Raw genomic sequence first — 21,294 nt, forward strand, 5'->3', positions numbered from 1 at the left:
ATATAGAAACCCCAAGATAATAATAAGATAGTTTCAATAACACACTAAAATAGCATCTCTTTGCCACCTGTAAAGGAAAAACTTCTTTAAATATATAACAGAGAAGGGAATTTAGGTTAAAAGAAATATTATGTCAGTGAGCAGCTATTGGTTTGTTATTGAACCATTAGTTTATAAGTACACTTGTCTTTGCCTCAACTATATAAAGAATCCATCTTCACCCAGTATATGGGAATTGGCTGATGGGAATTTTCCCCCAAAATTTAGGTACATGACCTTTTGTCGACTTGGTGGAGATCCAAAAATGTCTAATAGACACACCAAGTCTCTCCAAAGTGTAAAATGGACATGCATGCAAGTTGCAGTACCAGCAGAGGGAGATATTTTTATTCCAGGCTACCATGAAATTAATCACATAAAAGTGTTTAAACAGACATTATTAACACATTTAAATACATTAGCCACCTAGCTTAATTGTCTCTAGTGATGAAGGACACTGGAATGTATTACTTTTTCAAAAGTAATTAATTACTTAGTTACTTAGTTACTTTTTAAAAACACGATTTACAACCTGAAGAGGTGATAAAGCATAGATCTTTCAGCCCAATTCTACTTTTTCTGCATAATCCATCATACAAAATGTAATCAAATGGAAAAGTATCTTTTTTTAACTTGTTTTATCAGTTTTAATCTTTTAACTTTATGCATCAAGCAAAAATAAAATTATATGAACCATTCTCTGACTTGAAGAAATTAGTTTAACATTTAAACCTATTTTCTGCACATTCCAGCACATAAAATAAAATATTTTTTTGTGTTTACACTCAGTCAAAGACTGGCGGTCCTTTTGCTCTATTTTCACCTGTAAAGCAGGAGTGGGCTAGGCGGAGGTTTACCCTGGTGCAGGTGTGCCGCGGTCAGTTGAAGAATCCGCGAGTTTCTCTGTGAATTTCCCATTACGTCGTTGTGCACTCGGTGCTTGCTTAGGGTTTTTTTTTTCGCTGTAAAAATAAGTTTTCTTCCCACGCACAACGGACACTAATGTTTTTGTCACTTTTTATGGAATCACACTCAAAGTAAGGTCAGTACTTACATGCTTTAAACGCTGCACGCTCATACTCTCTCCCACACGCGATATATTATCCATTGTTGATCTGCACACAGCTGTTGTCATGAACAGTGCATTCGTTTACATCACTGTCATGAGACGTTCTCGCAAAAAAATTACGGTTTTAGTAACGCAGTAACGCAGCGTTCCTACGGAAAAGTAACGGTAATCTAATTACCGTTTTTGCAATAGTAATCCCTTACTTTACTAGTTACTTGATAAAAGTAATCAGATTACAGTAACTGCCCATCTCTGCTAACGACCTCTTGGCTTTAAATATAGTATCTCCCCCCTGCTGGTACTAAAAATGTGTGCACGTGTGTTCATTTCACTCTTTGGAGAGGCCTGAAGCGTGAAATGGACACGGTAGACCGGCCTGTCTATTACATGGTTTGCTATGATATCGTGCTGGGAGATCAGAGGCTAGATCTCCAACACCACTGGCTGAAATGCAGCCTCACACCACTGTACATACTCACTCTTGTCCTTTTCTTCCGACCACCTCTGTACATACTCATGAAAATTTGAAACAAAAAAAGTTTGAATTCATCACTCCAGAAGACCCGTTTCCAATGATTTTCATTCCAGTTCTTATATAATTTGGCACAACTTAGCCTTTACTCTCCGCCTTCTTTAACAATGGTTTCCCAACCACCCTTCAGTTGAAACCATTTCTGATAAAGCTTCGGCAAACAATAGAGGGATCAACAGTACTGTAGATGGATAAACAGAAGAAATGCCAAGTTCTCAGCTAAAAGCTCTTCATGCCTGTCAAATGGTGTTATCTTTGTGTTTGTACTTGGTTTTTGTATTTATCACTTTCAAGTAACAACTGGTCAAATCTATTAACCATATGAAATCAATTTCTTAGCAGATGTTAAAAAATTGGCACAAGTACAGAAAAAGTGTGGTTGTGGTGTTTCTTAAAGCTCTCAACTTTAACAGTGTTTCTATTACTAATAAACACTTGCTCTTATTCTTCATGCACAAATGAATCCTCCAGAAATGAAAAATGTTTTCTGTCAGTAAAAAGAAGTCACACAAATCATGTGCAGCAAAGGATAAAATCAAGTAATTACTGTTATCAAGTGAATACTATTTACACCACAGTGACTGCAGTCAGTGCTTCTGCCTTTGTGTCTCTCCGATTTAAAAAGGTGTGTATGTGCTTCTTTCTTTTGTATCAGTCTTTCAACAGGAAATACATATTCACCTGTTGAGTTGGATGTAAAAAAAAACCTAATAAGGAATAGCGTTACTGTTTACGCTTCTAAATATTCAGTGCATGTTTGCAGAAGCAGTCATGCATCTAAATCCTCTCTGCTTGCCTCTCCTCTGCCCTGCTGTTATTACTGAACAGGTGGTGTGTCGAAGGGTCAGGACTGCCGAGAAAATCTGTGCTCAAGTGGTCATGTCTGCAGCCTTACCAGTTAAATCAGGCTTTATGGGAATGGAAAATAGCATTTTGGTTGGGCTCCAAGAGCTCGGGATAGTGGGTGAAACTAAACTGAAACAGCAGAGAGGTGATGATGCAGAGGCTCAAGATTTAGGATGTTTGAAGAAGAAGTGGGGAGAACGAGAAAATATTTTTCATCCTCAACCAGAGGACGTCTTCACAATGTTTGCTTCAATTATCTTGAAAAGTATATACGTTTAATAAAGTCAGAGTGTCTGCTGTGAATTTTACACTAAACGTTCTACTTTCTTGTGATAAGAAATAGAAAATGTCTGAAAACAAAACAAAAATTACTTTAAATTTACATCTTCATGGTTTTTCTTTTCATTCTGTCATAGGCACCGGTTTGATTGGGTCTTTTGATTTTGATTAGTTTAATATAAACCTGAAACATAGAATTTGTCTGCCTGATTTCTTCTTTTGTGTGTGTATCCCATAATAAACTGCATTATACAATCAAAAAAGCTCTGACATAAAATAAAGCCACCGTGAATAATCACAAGATACTGCTCTTGTAATCAAATTGAAAAAAACTGATTACATCCCTACCAGCTGTGTCTGTCAAATCATTGCTTAACCATTAAATTACATGAAGATGGCTTTTTTTATTCAGAAATAAGTGGCACATGACAAATAAAGGACAAATAAATTAAGAACCCTAAGTTAACTTTGTTTTGTGAAGACTCCTGATTATGAATTTTATAAAACTGGAGTGTAATAGATAGATATGCAGTGCAGTAACTTTAATACCTACGGCAGTTCAAGCTCAAGCACAGCTGGGTTTTGCAGCACAATGATCCAGAGCATGAGACCAGGTTCATGTTTGTATAGCTCAGAAGGAATTCATTCATAGTTTTGCAGTGTCCTGGTCAAAGTCCAGACCTGAATCCTACTGATGTCCTGTTGTTGGGCCTTTAAAAATCAGATCACTTGTAAAGTGTCCATTGTAGCTCCATTAATGCAGTTCTACAAAGAAAAGTGAGACCAAAAACTATAACAGTGCCATAAAATAATTTCTATCTATTGAAACTGCTTTTGTTTTTTCTTAAATATTATTGAAAGCAATTAAAAACTTCCAAAGCACTCTATGTATAGTCACAGCTTGAGTTGCCACTATACATGGAGTGTAGATAAAGCAGATAAATCAGCAGATAAAGCTCCATCTTTATCTACTGTAGCAGTCATTGAAATGTAGTCGAATCAGTGATTATGTGTGACCCAATTCTTTTTTTGTGTGTCATACTTTCCAAAGCTTTACTTACTGTGATGAAATAACTCACCTGTTCACTCCTGCTGGCTCACGCTGAAATGAATATGAAACCAACATAAAGTATAATCTGATACCAGATAATAACAGTGGGATGCTCCCTGCAGGTGGTTGTACACATAACGGATGAGAATGACTGCACACCAGAGTTCCTCCACTCTATCTACACCAGAGACAACATACCTGAGAGCATCGCACCTGGAACCTCACTGCTGCAAGGTAACACACACTGATCTGTCAAGTAGGGTCTGTGTGAACACAAAACCAACACATTACACCTGTGGTTAGACTGTACAGCTCATCTGTGTGTGTGTCTGCGTGCATGTGTGTGTGTGTGTGTGTGTGTGTGTGTGAATGTGTGTGAGTCAGAGCCATCTGTCATAGCTGCTGGTGACTGGTTGAGATCAAACACTCCAACTTCAGCGAGGCTTTGCTCTTATTAGGCGTACAGCCAGCATCACATCCTCACACACATGCTTATTTTTCCCTCTATCTTTGCGAGGACTCTTGTTGACATACTACATTACTGAGCTCCTTAACCGAACCTGAACCTTAAAACTATGCCTGAACCTTCAAGCATGTCTTTGAAGATTTTATCCTACAGTGAAGACTAACTACATCAATCTCAAGGCTGCAAACTCAGATTGGTCCTCAGAGAGACAGACAAGTACACATAATCATACATACATTACAACACTGTACAAACTAAGTTATTAATAAAAATGTCTCCCTTCTTCTTCTTCTTTTTCCACCTTATCCAATCTCTTCAGCTCTGTTTCCTACTCCTCTCACCTCTATCTTTACAACCATCTTCTCTGAGCCCTTCTTTCTGGTCCTTATTTACCCCGTGTTATCTTCTGCACTTTACAACTAATTTTCTTTCTTCTTTCACCTTTCTCCTCACCCTACCCACCTCCCATCCAGTACTTGCCCGGGACTGTGACTCCGGGATAAACTCGGAGATCTCATACTTCGTTCCCAGCAGTGACTTCAGCATCACATCTGGGGGTGTGGTCAGCCCCGCCCGTCGCTTGGACTATGAGCGCCCTAATCACATCTATGAGTTTTTGGTGGTTGCAGTGGATGCAGGAACACCCCCTCGCACCGGGACAGCCTCAATCCGCATCCGAGTCGCCAACACCAATGACGAGGCACCCATCTTTTCACAGAGCGTGTAAGAATTATCCTCATTCTTCTACTCTTTGGAGCAGTTTTCATTTTTTGTCCCCTTTTGAATTGTTAATACAACTTTGTTTAATAATGAACGTCAGCTGTGAGCTTTCTCTCTCTCTTTTTTTCCTGCCTCACCCCTGTCGCTGTCTGGGTCTCTCGCCCACAGAGTCAATCTGTTAATTAAGTTTGTTTTTAACTCAGAATCTATTTTTAATCCCACTGTTCTCTTCCATCTGTTTTCACTTCATCTTCACCTCTCCTCTCGCTCCATTGTCTCTTTCACACTTTTATTTCTTCTACTTTTTTTATTGAACTTTTTCCTCATTCTGGCATCAGCCTATTTTTCTTTTCATACATTAATACCCTTTCATGACATCCTCCATCTCTTTACATCTGCAAAGTGCTTGTATGCAGTAAAGAAATAACACATCTTCCTCTCTTCCTCTCTGTCAGTTATAAAACCTTCCTAAGTGAGGATGCCGGTCCTGACACTCTGGTTGCCATCGTTCATGCCAACGACCCGGACGGAGATGGCGTCTCCTACGCCATCACTGGAGGCAATGAGGATAGCAATTTCCTGCTTGACAACCAGAAGGGTAAGGGAGAGGCAGCTGGTGTACATAAAATGTGTTTCTTCTTTCATGTAAACACAAATAAGATAACAAGCAGCTGAAGCTGAAGGCCAGCAGCAGCTTCTAGTCCAGGTTATTTTTCCTCAGGACACAGAGGAAGTGGGTTCAGGTGAGACTGGCTGAGATGTGGGTGCCAAGAAATGATAATAATGAGTGGACCTGTCTGAGCCTCCTGAAGTCCATTATGAGCTCAGCTTCAGGTTATTTTTTGAGCACCAACAGGACACGTTCTCTACCTCTTCCCTTAACACTGTCTCATCTTCATCAGAGATGAGCCCAACCACATTGGTGTCATCAGCATACTTGACTATGATGTTGGTTCGGTGGTTTGGTAAACAGCCATAGGTGTCCAGGGGATACAGTAGGGGACTGAGATCCAGCCCTGTGGGGATCTGGTGCTGAGTGACAGTAGGGTTGAGAGGTGGGGGCTGAGTGGGACTGATTGAGGCCGTATGGTTAAGGAGTCTTTGATCCAGGAGCAGGTGGCAGGGGGGTTTGAAGGTGGCCCAGTTTGGTGGTGATATAGCACTTTATGTAAAGCACTTTGTGTGCTTTAAATAACATGAAAATAAATGTACGCTCTAGCATTTTGCTTATTAGGAAATGAGCACAACAGGTTTTCAGGCAAACCACGCAGCCAAATTTAATTGGCAGTCCAAATACATCAGATAACGGTTGATCTTAACGCCAACCCTCATTGGCTGATGATTCATCTCATATCCTTCTACACATCCAACTGGCATATCTCATATAGGGCACACTATTGATAAGGTTTTACCCCTCCCCACAGTTGCTGCAAGCCACTTCATGTGCTTCTATCCTGGGTTTAACTAATCGGTGTCATGTCCACTGCCATTGCAGAGCAATACCACCAAGTTAAAATTACTGCAGACATAAATAACAATCTGCTTTTAATTATAGTGGTTCTGACCAAACTCAACTAGTAGTGACATGCTTGCAGTGTACCCAGTCTCAACTTTTCTTGAGGGGGCAGGAAAAGAGCAGCTAATTACGCTAATGAATGCTGAGCTGCAGTTCAGATTTATTAAATGACTCATGAACAATTATGTAGACTTTACGTAATGTATATGCATGCACTAATGTTTTACAACTAGAGCATCTCTCAGAGCACAAAGCAAAAAACTGCAAGTCATCTTCATCCGACCAAATAGACGAGACATGAAAGGTAGAAACGCTAACAGGTGGTTATAAAGGTAAAAAAAAAACCTAAATATCCTAAGAAATCCAACTGATCTGGCTTTTATGAGTTTTCAAGCAGAAACCAAGGGATGTTCCGGTCATCTTACGATTGGTCACTTTCAGTGCATCACAGCTGCACACAGACAAACAGCCTTTTGATTGACAGTTTCTGTTTCACTGCTACACTGTGTGAACATCAAGAGAAATGGCAGTTTATATAGTAAGGTTCATCTAGATGAATTAATGCATCTAAAAGGAACAGACCTACATGAAGTGGTTTGATTATTATGGTAAGACAGTAAAAAAAATGCAATTATTATTCGAATAAGTAAATATTCTCTTCCTTTGACCAGTACTTGTTGTGATATAATCCCATGAACCGACAGCAGCGATGTCTGCTTTGAATAGCACAAAAACTCATTAACTGATTATGAGCATTTTATTTGTTTGCCAGCAAAGTAGCTTTAACAGACACAAACAACACAAACAATAACTTTTATACGCATACACACAGCAGCAGCATTCAGATCACTCTACCAAGCTGCACACACATATACACTCACAGAATAAAGTGATTGTTGCCATGGTGACGAGTATTTGGGATAAAGCTTGGTAGCATTAACAAGGCCAGTGAACCCCCCCTAGAAAACACGCACACACAAGCACGCATAAATAGAAAGAACATAAACACACAAATGTAGAATCGGTGCAGGAATATATACACTATTAGAATATAAACTATTAGACATAATTGACTCATTTACATATTTGTCTCTGTATCTTTGTGAGGGTCAGTTTGAGCTAAGAATATTTTTTTTATTGGTTCTCAGTTTGGGGCAGAATTAAAGGGAAATTCACTGTTTCATACTGCATTTAGGTAAAGGTGAACACCTTTCACACACACTTACTGATTGGGACCACTAAAATCACATTGCATTTCTGAATGTTTCCTTTTCCCTTGCGCTGTTTATTTTCCTTATGCTTTAAATTGAGTGTAGATAATTGCTTCTTGACCTCTCCTGCCTTATCTGATTCATTCATATTTAAAGGATGTTACTGTGTTGTATGTGTGTGCAAAAAAAAATAAAACTGTATTCACTGAGGGTGAGGCGCCAGGGGTTGCATCATGTCCATGAGTTTTCTCACAAAAGTACAAGTATAAATGTGTATGTCAGAGAAAGACACTTTAAAGATAAAGTTCATATGCAGCAGTGAGATGTTCAGTCATATTTTTGCATGTTTATCTGTGTGTGTGTGTGTGTTCATGTGTATGTGTCTTTTTCTCTCTAAGCCGCTGTGCCACCTTATCACCCAGCATGCACTGCTGCACTGCTCTGTGCCCCCACACACATACGCGTCCATGCACAAAGAGATATAAACATGAACATTTGCACATAAATGATATTTTAAGACTGTCTCTCTCTCTCTCTTACACACACACACACACACACGCACACACACACACACTTCAGCAGCAGATGGCCTTTGGCTTGCTTGGCTGTTCTGCTTTGTCACTTCAAAGAGTTCTGAAGTATTTTCATGTAGATGTGTTCGCTCTCTCTCTCTCCCAGCCTCTGTGTCTCTATTCATGTTTGTACCAAAGCAGCTTATTTGTTTGTTTGTTTGCACTGCTGCTCTGTTATGTTAATGTGCAAGTGATTGTTAGCGCAGAAAAATATGACATTTGTTTTAGGCCCGAGTTAAACTAATGCAAGGTTTTTTACTGGCTGCAGTTTGTGCCAACAATCTGTGCTGTTGGTGACCCACAGAGCAGAAAACATCACAGCAATGCGTTTCATCTTTGTTGTTTTTAAGCTCAACGTGTCAGTTGTCCTTTACACCAACTTAAGCTTTTACCATTGTGGACACAGAGGCTGGGAGCCTCCATCCACAGACATTCGGCATTTGTATGTGTATAACTCAAACGATGGGAAAATAACCAGGAAAATAGCCTGTAACAAATTTTAAAAGAACATAACATCATTATATAAAACTCCAAACACCCAAAAGTTGTGACAATGTAAAAAAGGTAAATTAAAACATGATATCTTTGCATTGATATGCAAATATAAAACTATATTTTATAGACAGTAGAACATAGAAAACATAGTAAATTTTTAAAATGAGAAAATGTACCATTTCTAGGACAACCCCTAAGGTATTTATCTTTCTCCTGGTGAATGTGTAAATCACACAGCGACAGGTCTCTCAAAATTTGAGACAGGGCCATCCCATAAACATCTGGGAACTATATAAACCAGTTGATGGACCTTTGTGAGAGGAATGTTGGTCCATTCCTGTTTGCTGTTCAACAGTCCTGAGTCATCTTTGTCCTCGGTTGACTTTTTTGCTGTGTTTTCAATTGGTCTAAGGTCTGAACTGCAGACCAGCTAGTTCGGTATCCAGACTCTTCTACTATTTCTGCTGAAATAGATGCAGTAAATGGTTTAGAGTTGTTATTGTTAAGCATATGCAGGGTCTTCCCTGGAAAAGATTTTGTCTGGATGTATGTGTTGCTCTAAAATCTGTGTATACCTTTAATCATTGATGGGGCCTTTCCAGTTGTACAAGCTCCCATTTCCACAGGCACTGATTGACTCCCCATACCAACACCATCAGAGATGCAGGCTTTTCAACTGAGTTTTGATAACAACCCAGATGGTCCCTCTTCTCTTTAGTCTAGAAGATTTGACATCCATGTTTTTCAACAAGAACTTTAAATTCTGATTTGTTTGACCACAGGACAGTTTGTCTCAGTCCATTTTAAATGAGCTTTGGACCAGACCGTTGCATCATAGAGCTTTGATCTACATTTTTGGAGAAACTATGTTCATAGGCAATAATATCTAGACATTTCCTGAGTTTGTGCAATGATTTTCAGGACAGAATCGTTCGTGTTTTTAATGGAGTTCTACCTGAGGTCGCAAAGACCAAAATATTGATTTTCATCTTTGTCCCCACAGAGATTTCTCATGTAGATGATGAGATATTTAAAGTCTTCAGAATTTTACATCGAGGAACTTTGCTAAGATGCTCTTTTTTTGTACCCAATCATATTCCTCACCTGATGCCACTTATTCTACTTAGTTCCAAAATGTTCCTCCAGTTCAAATAACTGATATGTTCTATATGGTTTAGTAAGATTTGCACATCATTTTGTTTTTATTTACATTTTACACAGCATCCCAATTCTTTTGGAATTGGTATTGTAACTGAGCCACTCAATTTTATTAATAATGCTTCATCTAACACTTGGCGTGCACCAGCCTTTGTATCAGAGTCATTTGCCATCTCATAATGAGAGATATTAATAGTCTGGTAAAGTGTAAATGCCATCGAAAAAAGAAGCTGAACACCCAACTGAAAACACTTCCATACAGAATTCAGTGTATTTATAGCAAAGTCAGTGAGCGTTTATAATTTGCAATTACATGTCTTGTTAAGGTGACTTAAAAATGTCAAATAGTTGAGGTGAAATTGAGGCCCTTTTTAAAGACACAAACATCCTGCAGTTTCACTTTTATGATGTCTTTGAGGGAAAGCATGAACAGCAGCACTTACACTCTGTGTTCTCCTCCAGAGGAACGTGTAAAGTGAACATTGTCCCCTGGCATTAGAAACCACTTTTGGATGAAACATGAAGGAAGCTGAAATTTGTATTTCTCCCTGTAGAAAATGTTGATTTTTTTTTTTTTTTTTGAAAATCTGCTAAATAAAAGGAAACCATGAGCCCTGACAACCAACACCAGCCCTCTGTCATATTTAAAGATGTGTTGATTACTTTTGGACTTTATCTGAAGACAAAAATGGTGTAAAAGAAGTAAAAGAAACAAAAGTAAAGGCACAAAATAACAAAAAGGCTGCTGACCATTAAGTGTTGTAGCTGCTAAAGGATAAAGCTATTTTATATAGAGTTTAGTGTGGCCCAATCTAAAGGCTTGAAAAGGTCACAAGATAAAACTTGAACTTTCATAATGTCCCTTTTTTTTCTGAAGGTATAAATTTAGACCCAAGCAATTTGATCTGAGTCTTTTTGTGAATTATATTACAACTCTTAGAAATATCAGAAAGTCCACCTGCACATATTCAAGTCGAATCTGACTAAAAAACCTTTTCTACCCTAGTTGATTTGGCCCACCTGTGTTTGTGTGTTTAGGTATTATTAAGCTGCGGCGCAGTCCTCCTCCACGCCTGAGGGGGCCACAGTACGTCCTCAACATCACTGCCACGGATGACAACGCATCTGGTGGGCCATACCCACTCAGCAGCTCAGCGCAGGTCATTGTGGGAATAAATGACATCAACAACAACAAACCACTGTTCAAGGAGGTGAGTCGAGTTATTATTTATTTTTACGTTATTGCAAATTAAATGACAAATTCTGACCCCTGACTTTGCTGTTTGGTTGTCAGTGTCAGAACTATAGCCTGAACGCAGCAGTCCTGGAGAATCAGCCTGCAGGAACGTTCGTCCTGCGCGTCCAGGCTCATGATGCTGACATGGGCGTCAATGGAGAGGTCAAATATGGCATAATGAACAGAGATGGAGTGGCATCTGGTTTTGATATTGATCCTGATACTGGTAAGCTCTACAGAAACACTCATTATCATTTTTACAAACAGTTCTTCCACAGCTTCTTTATTCAGCTACTCCTTTTAGGTATTTCCACAGTGGATCATTTGCCTCACCATATTCCTCACACCTTCTTCTGTCACTCCAACCATCTGCATTTCCTCCTTCACTACATCCATGAACCTTCACAGTGGTCTTCCTCTTTTCTTCCTGCCTGGCAGCTCCATGTTTAACATTCTTTTGTCACAATCCCTCCTTTCTATATATTATAAAAATCTCAGCCCTCTTTCTTACTTTTTTTCCAAATCGCTCAACCACAGCTTTTCCTCTGGTATGCTCATTTCTAAAGCTGTCCTTTCTGGTCATATCCAACAAAAATCTTGGAATCTTCATTCACAAACACCTCTTTGAGTTAGCTTCTTAAGTGATTAAGGTTTTACTGTCTTATCAAATATGTGTGTTTCAAAAGTTTCTACATACACAGTAACTGTTGGATATCAGAAAAGCTTTACAATTCAGTCCAAACAATGACAAACTGAAATTCTAAGTGTGCTAATGTCCTCACTGTGTGTCAGGTGTGATAACCACAGCAGTGAGTTTTGACCGGGAGCGTCAGAGGGAGTATACTTTGTCTGTGACGGCCACCGATCAAGCAGAAGAGCCGCTCATTGGAATCTGTCAGATCACAGTGCAGATCTCAGATCAGAATGACAACGACCCCAAGTTTGAAAACAGCCGCTACCAGTGTGAGTACCATCACGACTCCTCCCAGTGACTTAGTCCGTCCGCTTCTTGTTCAACACAAAAACATCCTGTAGCTGTGTGTTTTGAGGGAGCAGAGGAAGTGTAGAAACCGTGTATTTGTCATCACCATCACGCATGAATCTGCATCCTTGTAATCCTGGAAACCCCTTAGGACTGATGAAATGTTTGCTGGCAGGTCCCAGAGCTCTCTGTTTGTTTACTATCTGTGTAAATATGTGTTTTGATAAGCATAGTGTCAGAAGTTCTTCTCGTCCGATTAGAGAAACGCACAGAGTGTCTCATTAACTATTTAAGAGGCAGATTGAAATGTTTCTGGGACATGCATTTATTTAGCAGTTGTGAGTGTGTATGTGTTCCTTTAAAAATGATGGAAATGAGCTGGAAATCTTGAGCTTGTTTAGACTTTTCTTAGTTATCCATACATCATTATCAACATGTATTTCAGTGCAAAGATTTTCTGCTTAAGGGACAACACAATCACCAGCTATCTTTTGAGTTGGTAATGCAAACCCACACCATGTTTATGTTAAGTGTTGTCATATTTACAGTTGATATAAACAACTTTATGAAAAGAAGCACAAACTGAAACTTCAATAAATGAATGTAAAACATCAATTCTGCTTGTAAATTCTAGTTCTAGAACTAAACAGGGCTCGGGTTCCCTGGTACCTGTTATAAATCTGGGCTGTTTTAAGTGTAACCAAGCAAGATAGGAGTAGCAACAAGAACCATATGAATATGACATAGATTTACATTTAATAAAGAAAAAAAAGCAATTCTACAACTATTAATCACATAAATCGATGTAAAGTACAATAAAGAGAAAAAAATCTAAAAAGAAAATGAAATCATTTTGTGTATTGAGAATCCTGCACATTTAGTGATGCTAACAGCAAAATATCTTACTATTAATGTTAATTGGCATAATATAAACAAAAGAAATTCACCATGGTGATGTAAGATTCTTTGTTTGTCAAAGTAAACCCTGAAAGGAAAATCCTGTGTTTGCTCCTCCTGCTGGTTTTGGTTGTTTTTCTGTGACACACATTAGACTCAGCAGGATCTGACGTGATTATTCAGTTGAAATGTATCCAGTGAGACCCGCGACTGTGAAAAGGACATTATTATTGACATAATGCTTGAAATGCAGTATTACAGAGGCAAATGCACCTCGTTGCTGCTCGTTGTTTTTGTTGTCTGATCAGCGCTGACACACATCACAGTCAGCAGGATTGGAGGTTATATTCATAAATTTAAAAATGCATCTGTTGACTTTGCAGAGTGAGACCCAGAAATGACAAAATGAGGTGACAGTCTGCTGATGCGGCACAATGTTGTGTTTCCATTATTATAATACCTGCTTACCAACACAGAACATAATGTTACACTGCTTTCAGTCAACTCTAATGATTTGGGTATTCATGCTTTAGACATACACAGTGTTTCACCATAGCGGTTCCTGTAATAGTAGTAGCAGTTGCAGTAACTCAAACTGGTGCTAGTAGAACTTCGCTCCCCATATGACAGCTGATGTTTTCCCTGTCAGACTTTCTGAGAGAAGACACTCCAGTTGGAACTAGTTTCCTGCGAGCAGCAGCTCATGACGATGACCAGGGGAGCAACGCGGCAATCACCTATTCACTGTCCAGACAGAAGCCGGCTTACCTGCACATCAACCCCAGCACTGGGTGGATTTATGTCAACCATCCGATCTCTCAGGTCAGCAGCACATCAGCAGCCCCTTCATGCTGCAGCATGATGCAATGTCTGCAAGTGTCCACACTTACAAAATTGCTTCTCATATCAAAACTGTCTCATTTCATTCTCACAAATTGCTAAAACTTCCTGGAAATGAACACCATCCTCAAAAAGAGCAATGGTTTGTGCTTTGACTCCCTGCAACAAATTACAGACAGCTCCAATCTCTACAATAAGGGTTATAATTATAATAATAACACTATTAGCACTTTCAAAACACACAGTTACAAATTACTTCACAGTCTGAATAGAGGTTTATATATGTTTGAAATAATCTGCTGGAAAAAGTGGGAAAAGTCACTCATGCTCAGCTGCAGATGGGGGGACACCATGATTGTACATCACTGTGTATCATCCTCTGCAGTGAGTATATGCGAACTAATCTCTGTATATTTCAATATAGATATAATCCAGGTGGAATAACACTGATGATAATCTTACCATTCTTTAATGAAAGCAGGCTAACATTAATGTTAGCATAATGAATGATCCTGAATATTTCAGCATGTGGCAGAGTACAGTCTGTAACTGTAACTATGTTTTCTAATAAACAGGTTACGAGCTCTTTTGTTTATTTAGAAAAAACATCCAATTTATTTGGAAAAAAAAGAGAGAATGCCACGTATGCAGTGGAAACACAGATGTCCCAGTTTTACACTGGGACTTGAATGCACCTTACAGCTGAAATTTGTCTCAAAGCCCCATGTGGAATGCGACTTGATTTGTGAGTATCTCTGTGAGATGTTACGTGTAGTTTTAGGATACGCACAGAAAGGTTTTTGAAACCTAAAATTATCGGAAGACGAACTTACTAGGTTGTGCGTAAATGAATAGTATTTATTCAGGTCGGGATGTACGCATTTGTAAAGTAGTTTTACGTGTGGTCAGATTGCTTCGTGTTTGTGTGCGGATCGAGGCATGCGCTCCTGAGTCCTTAAAAGTTGCACACCAATTCCTTGTACACATTTGTAAATCATGTCCTACACATTTGTAACACGTTTGAGGTGCATTTCACTCTATAGGTGCATATATATGAATTCTAACATATGTGTCAGATAAGTATGATGAAAACCATTTGAGAGCAAGGCACTGATGATGATGAGTTATCACTTTAGGTGACCGTTGTTGTGATTTGGCGCTATATAAATAAAATTGAATTGAACTGATACCACCACAGTTCTGTTATCTGTTAAAAAGAATGGTATGATTAGTGGTATCAGACGTTGGAGATAAGTCTAGCAGGATTCAAATGTAATATTAACCATTATCTAAGTGCATAAATATCATTAGCAGTTTTCACTAATGCCGGATTTTGGAAGTGGACCTATAATTCTCTGAAACAGTGGCTTATAGGGAGGGTATTCAAGCACAGCGGTTATGCACTTTGTTCACCCCAACAGCTTCCAAGCCACCCCAATCCAATTGTAAATGTCACCCTAAATCTATTTAAACCCTGTCCAGCTATGATGACCTTGTGCTATTTCCATGAAAGCACAGATGGTGGGCCATATCACAACACAAAAACATTTTTTTAATAATGAATAAATGTAATAAGCTGGATGATATGCACATAAAGCATATCCTTGGCATGTAAACAAGGCAATGCAAAAAGTTAAACACAACTGGGATGTTATGAGGTCACAAGGTCAAAGTTATTTCCAACAGCAACAGCTGCTCTGATGTTTCCACTGCATGAGGAATGAAAGTTGCATCAAACAGACTGTTGTTTTAAATCTTTAATGGTTGTCATCATTATGTGTGTCTGATTTCTCTTCAGTACAATCTTACAATGTCAAACTGAAAATCCATAATGAAGCGAATCCGTCTGTTAAGCTAACGTCGGCGATGAATGATGCCTACTGTTCTTCTTCTTTTGTCACTGTCATCTCCTCTCTGTTCTTCTTCTCTCTGGCTCTCATTTTCTTTTTAGCGGCACTTCAGTCAATAATTTAGCAAAGGAAAATGTATCCCTACCCACTTTCTTGATTCACTTTTTGCAAACAAACTAAAGGATCAATATTTTCTTTCTCTCTTTGCTCAAATATTTACAATTTTTACAAGTGTTTGGTCTTTCTAAACTATCAAAGAGCTACTTGATCATTAAAATTTGATTTTGAAGATAACAAGACCAAGTTTTAAAGGCAAATCAATTCTAAATAGCAAACACCCTTATTAAAGCAAAAATGTTCTGATCAGAATCATGAGTTCCTTGATCTTAATTACTCCCTGTTCATCTCTTTGCAGACATCCAGAATCAACCAGCAGATTGTGGCCTCAGATGGAGGGAACCGCAGCAGCTCAGTGGAGCTTACTGTTATCATCACAAACGTCCACAATCAGCCACCACAGTGGGAGCAGTCCGAATACTGGGTCACTGTGCCGGAAAACACCGTCCGAGATGCCAAGATAGTGGTGAGTTTATGATGAGAACATTGAGCCCTGAAATGGTAAAATGATAACTAAAAAACATTCAACTTTCACTTTTCAAGAAACCATTTTTTGAGATGGATTGAGCTTTGTGACATGGTGTGCTTCCATGCCCATTGTCAGCAACAATACTTGGGTATGCTTTGGTGATGCAATGTGTGCAAGCCTGAACCGCTGATACAAGGCAGGATGGACTCATCCTTTCATGTTGTTTATGCCAAATTCTGACCCTACCATCCAGATGTCACAGCAGAAATCGAGACTCATCAGAAGAGGAGGGTTTTTTTTCCAATCTTATATTGTTCAATGTTGGTGAGTCAGTGCAAATTGTGTCCCCGGTTTGCTGTTTTTAGATGGCAGGAGTGGACCCCAGTGTGGTCTTCTGCTCCTATAGCCTATCCGTTGTATTAAGTGTTACTATTGGAGTTATTGTTGACTTCTCACCAAAGCAGTCTGGCCAGTCTCCTCTGACTTCTGTGTGTGGAAAAATCCCAGTGGATCAGCAGTTTCTGAAATAATCAGACCATCCAGCCTGGCATTCAAAGTCACTTAAATCAGCTTTCTTCCTCACTCTGATGCTTGGTTTGAGCTTCTACGGGTCATCGTGAGCATATCTGCTGCCAGTTTGGCTGATTAGATCTGTTCAAATGATCATTAATGAGTACATGTGTACATAACAAAGTGGCTTGTGAATGTATGACTGAAAAGGTGCCGGTCTGGGAACTGAAGCACACATTTCTTTTCATCAGTATCAGTAGCCCTAAGAGCTCGGAGGTGACATGGGCGAGAGAAGGGGATGACTCGTAAAAAGGGAGGAATATTTAAACTCAGTCACCCTCCTGCAGCAGTAAAAGAGTTCTATTTCATTTACATCCTGCTTCACGTCTGTGCACAGCACCCCGAGGAGGCTAGAGATACTCTTTCTTCTTCTTCATCCCTCTCTCCTCACTTTCCAGCTCATCCATCCCTCTCTCTCTGTGTCAGCACGTTTAGCCGAGCACTTCTAAATATTTTCTGCCGAGCAAACAACAAACCCGCCCCGAGTCTGTCTCACCTGACTCACTGCAATCTCACACACACACACACACACACACACGCACAAGTGCACACACACTTTGCTTGTATACCTCTGGTGGGTTTTTTTTTTCCTCTTTTGATCCCTCCATCCTAATTTGCTTCCTATTCCTAAGCTGATGGTTTCGAAGGTAGAGAAGTTTTTACCCTCCAGCTGCTCGATTTCATGGAGGTTAGTCAGTTTTCAAATAGTTGGAGGGTAAGTGTAATCCTGTGTGTGTTCGCGTGTTGTTGTGCTTCTTTTCCACACCGTGTTTTCGCTGAAAAGACGATGATGGTGATTGGGGTTCCCACCCACAGCTCCATCTGTCAGAGATGATTGAGCAGAGCAAGAAAATTACACCTGCTGTCGGAGCGTCACAATGGACTCCTATCACCTCAGAAAAACAGACGTTTAATTATCGTCTTTAACCTGACAGAGGCTGTATGATGCAGTGAGAAGAAGTGAGGAGGGGGAGCTAAATTAGGCAAAGGAAAGCTTTATGGTACTGAAAGATGGATAAAAAAAGGCTGTGTGGATTTTGGTCTTTTTATGTTGACAGTAGGAGAAATATAAAATAACACGAGCTTTCTCCTTTAATCAGATCATACCAGTTGCATCTGAAAGAATACACTTTACACCAATGTGTTCCTTGCTGAATGTGTCTTGTTTTGTTCAAATTAACTGTGGAAGTGAGCTTTTTCTCCCTTCATCAATGTTTCATCTCCTTCACTTTTCATTCCTCTAGAAAAGGCTGAACCTTTCCACTACGCTCTCCCTGTCAAAAAGTATTACCTGAAAGCTGAGCCCAGATGCACAACTGTTGGACAAAATACTGGCAAAGGAAAAACAAAAAACTGTGATCGACTGAGAATCATCTGTCTGCATGTTGAAACCATGTATACATAATGTTTTACGAGCAATAAATTCAGTGGACAAATATGTTAAGTTACCCAAACCTGGCTACATATACAAAACAATGGAAGCCTGAAATGTCTCCTCCCTCTCTTCCTCCTCCCTCCTTTGTCTCCCCTGCGGTGTTAATTGCGCTGAGGAGGAACTGTTGTTTTAAATTTAGCAGCCTTAATAAGGTCTGTTAATCACATTGTTAACGAGGCAGAGGGAGGGAGATGCTGCAGAGGTGGAAGCTGCTCTGCGTGCTCACGTGTATTAAATCTCCATATCAATAAGCTGAAGTCATCTCCTGCTTATGTGTGTGAGAGTCTCATGTTATAATAGGCCTCCTCATCAGCTGATTTCCTCTTGTTTTCTTCCTCATCCTGTTGATGTGTTTAGTGTTCACTCTTATGCAAACACTTTCTCTCATGGCCACAAATGACTTTAAATATTCTCTTAGATTTACCTTAAAATCTATCTTCTAGCTATCCACTGATGCTTAAAAATCATTTGGAAAGTATAAAAAGCAGTTCATTTCGAGCATCTGATAAAAGAGAATATGTCTGATGTATTGCAGTATCACACAAAATGAAGGAATTTCTGACCTGTGTGCATTGCAGCTTTTTGAATAACGTGCAATAGGGATGGACAGTTGTCTGCCTTTTCATATCACCATATTTTCATTATGAAAGACTGCAGATAAACAATCCAGTCGCCATCGGGCATATGGGCCAGAGAACCTTCTATGTAATCACTCATGTTAAATGTCAGCATGGGCAATACTACAGTGTGGTATTTTGGTTCATTTTATTAGAAAAATATGCAAACGAGAACAACTACATTTTGAATTCAGCTCCAGAAAACACAGGGAATATGATAACAGAGAGCACAGTGGGGGGGTGGAAGGGCGTTGGAAGACACCGTCCATCTCTTTCTTTCGGTTGATTTGTATCAGTTTAATAAGGCTACCCACGTGATGGGCTGATAAATGAGATAATAAGACATGAAACACACGAGGCAGAAACACTAATTATGTTATTTGCCAGATAAATAAGCAAAGGAGCCATTAAAAGTGTAATTACCACATGTAAGCATCAAAAAATGGAGCAGACCCCTGCAAACACCACACACACACACACACCAACCCTGATGACCCCACCTTACCCTTTTCAGCTGACTGCTAACTGTTAGCATTTGAAGCTGACAGGGCAATCTGTATTCCAGCTGCTGAATCACTCTCAGCACCAGCCGCACCAGCTGAGAGCGATCTGCTGCGATATCTCCACGGGCATTAATCTGTGTGGGAGAGGAAGGCAGACACTGATCAGCTTAACTTCAGCACGCTGCACCGATGTCTAATGAGATGATTTCTCATTAGTCCTGATTCCATACACTCTGCTGCTTCGGCCTGCTGTGAGGCTGAGCCACGCTCCACTAACATACCCTCGCGCAACTCTTCACCTGAAACCGGATGTCATCTTCATCTCGGGCTGTTTGTGAGATTTTAAATTAACATCCTGTTTAAAAATTTTAAGAGACTACCAATGGAAAAACCAAACAAGAAAGTCAGAGTCTCGACCGTCCTTTTATAACTGCTGCAGGAAAGCAAAATGGATTAAAAGTCAATTTTATACTCATCAGTTAAAAATCAATATAATAAGGACAGATCATTTGGAAGTAAAGATGAAGTTAATTGGAGAAACAGCGTGTAACATAAAATTCTTTTCGGTTAATAGATTCTGATGAAAATCCACGTCTTAGAGCAGATGATATGAAAAGTAGGAAACAGAGATGGGAACCCCCGGAGTTCAGACAGTTGTAGTGGAACAAAGTTAGCAAATGACTTGAAGTGGCTTCGGTTGAGATGTTCTGCAATCTGGATAAGATGGAGATGAAGTGGAGGAAGACTGCATGATAGATGGTCTGAAAGGTAGTAGAGAAGTAGCACAGTGGCAATAATATTTGCAGAACTGGGATGCATGCAAATATACAAGCAGGCAAGAATTAAATGTTAGAATTAAGTGTTTTTCTCTTGTGTGTGAGAGTGTGTAGTCATCCCAGCATACTAAGTAGTTGGTAAATGCATTAGATTGAGACTGTTCGAGCTGCTGTGGTCACTGGGTCTGAGGGCTGAAAGGGTTTCAGTGTTTGAAGTGGCAGACAGCATTTCTCACTCAGGGGAAACATGTTACCTCTTGTGGAAGTGACGACAAGGGCGACGGTTGTTCAGAGGTGAGTTTCTTTCCTTACACTGGAGCTGAGATAGGTTCTCCCCTGCTTTCAGTCTTTGCTCAAAGCCACCATGTCCTGAACTAAAGGGGTTAAATGATTCTGTACTGACTGTACTTTATATTTATAGTGGCCATTTTACGGAACCATTTATAGATGTGGCGGTCAGGCTGACAGATGCACCGTTACACTGAATTAAGAAAAGATTTATTCGTAAGTGGACGTCAGCAACCTTTTCTCTCCCACTCATCTGCCTGCAGGATCTTAGCAGGCATAGACAGCCGTTGCTTTCGCCTTGATTTTTGAGTCATGTCGTTGTAAGAAGATTTAAAAAAAATCATGCATGCTCCCTCCAGTAAAAGCATATTTCATCATCATTAATTATTAATACCAGAAAAAACTGCTAATTAAACAGGTCACAGTACTGTCCAACAGTTCAAAAATCCTGCTTTAATGATACAAGAATGCTTCCATATTAACTGCTGTTACTCATACAATGACCCTCTTTGCAGCTTGCTACCGAGACCACCTGACATATTTTATTTGCAGCTGAGTGGACACAGGAATCTGAGCTGAAGCTACAATCAAAATAAATGAGCCCACTTACACTTTAGTGAACAAAAACTGTGGTGGTAAAAATCAGAGTGAGTCAATTAACTGGAAATTCATGCGCGCGTGTGTGTGTGCACACAGTCAATCCAGGTCATAGCTAGTGTAAAATGAGGTGGCATCACTCAGCCATGGAAAATACAGCCC

General features: G+C 39.6%; 1 protein-coding gene across 1 annotated transcript in view; it reads left to right on the forward strand.

Annotated features, from left to right (window-relative positions):
* LOC146508701 (neural-cadherin) overlaps positions 1-21,294 on the forward strand; it is a 135,939-nt gene that overhangs the window by 64,051 nt on the left and 50,594 nt on the right. The window contains exons 5-12 of the mRNA XM_085176577.1: positions 3,939-4,050; positions 4,756-5,005; positions 5,458-5,600; positions 10,993-11,165; positions 11,249-11,417; positions 11,984-12,154; positions 13,720-13,892; positions 16,176-16,343. Coding sequence (XP_085032703.1) covers positions 3,939-4,050; positions 4,756-5,005; positions 5,458-5,600; positions 10,993-11,165; positions 11,249-11,417; positions 11,984-12,154; positions 13,720-13,892; positions 16,176-16,343 — 1,359 coding nt within the window. The remainder of the gene's footprint in view (positions 1-3,938; positions 4,051-4,755; positions 5,006-5,457; positions 5,601-10,992; positions 11,166-11,248; positions 11,418-11,983; positions 12,155-13,719; positions 13,893-16,175; positions 16,344-21,294) is intronic.

Source organism: Neolamprologus multifasciatus, chromosome 11, assembly GCF_963576455.1.
Source record: "Neolamprologus multifasciatus chromosome 11, fNeoMul1.2, whole genome shotgun sequence".
In the NCBI taxonomy this organism is placed as follows: Eukaryota; Metazoa; Chordata; class Actinopteri; order Cichliformes; family Cichlidae; genus Neolamprologus; species Neolamprologus multifasciatus.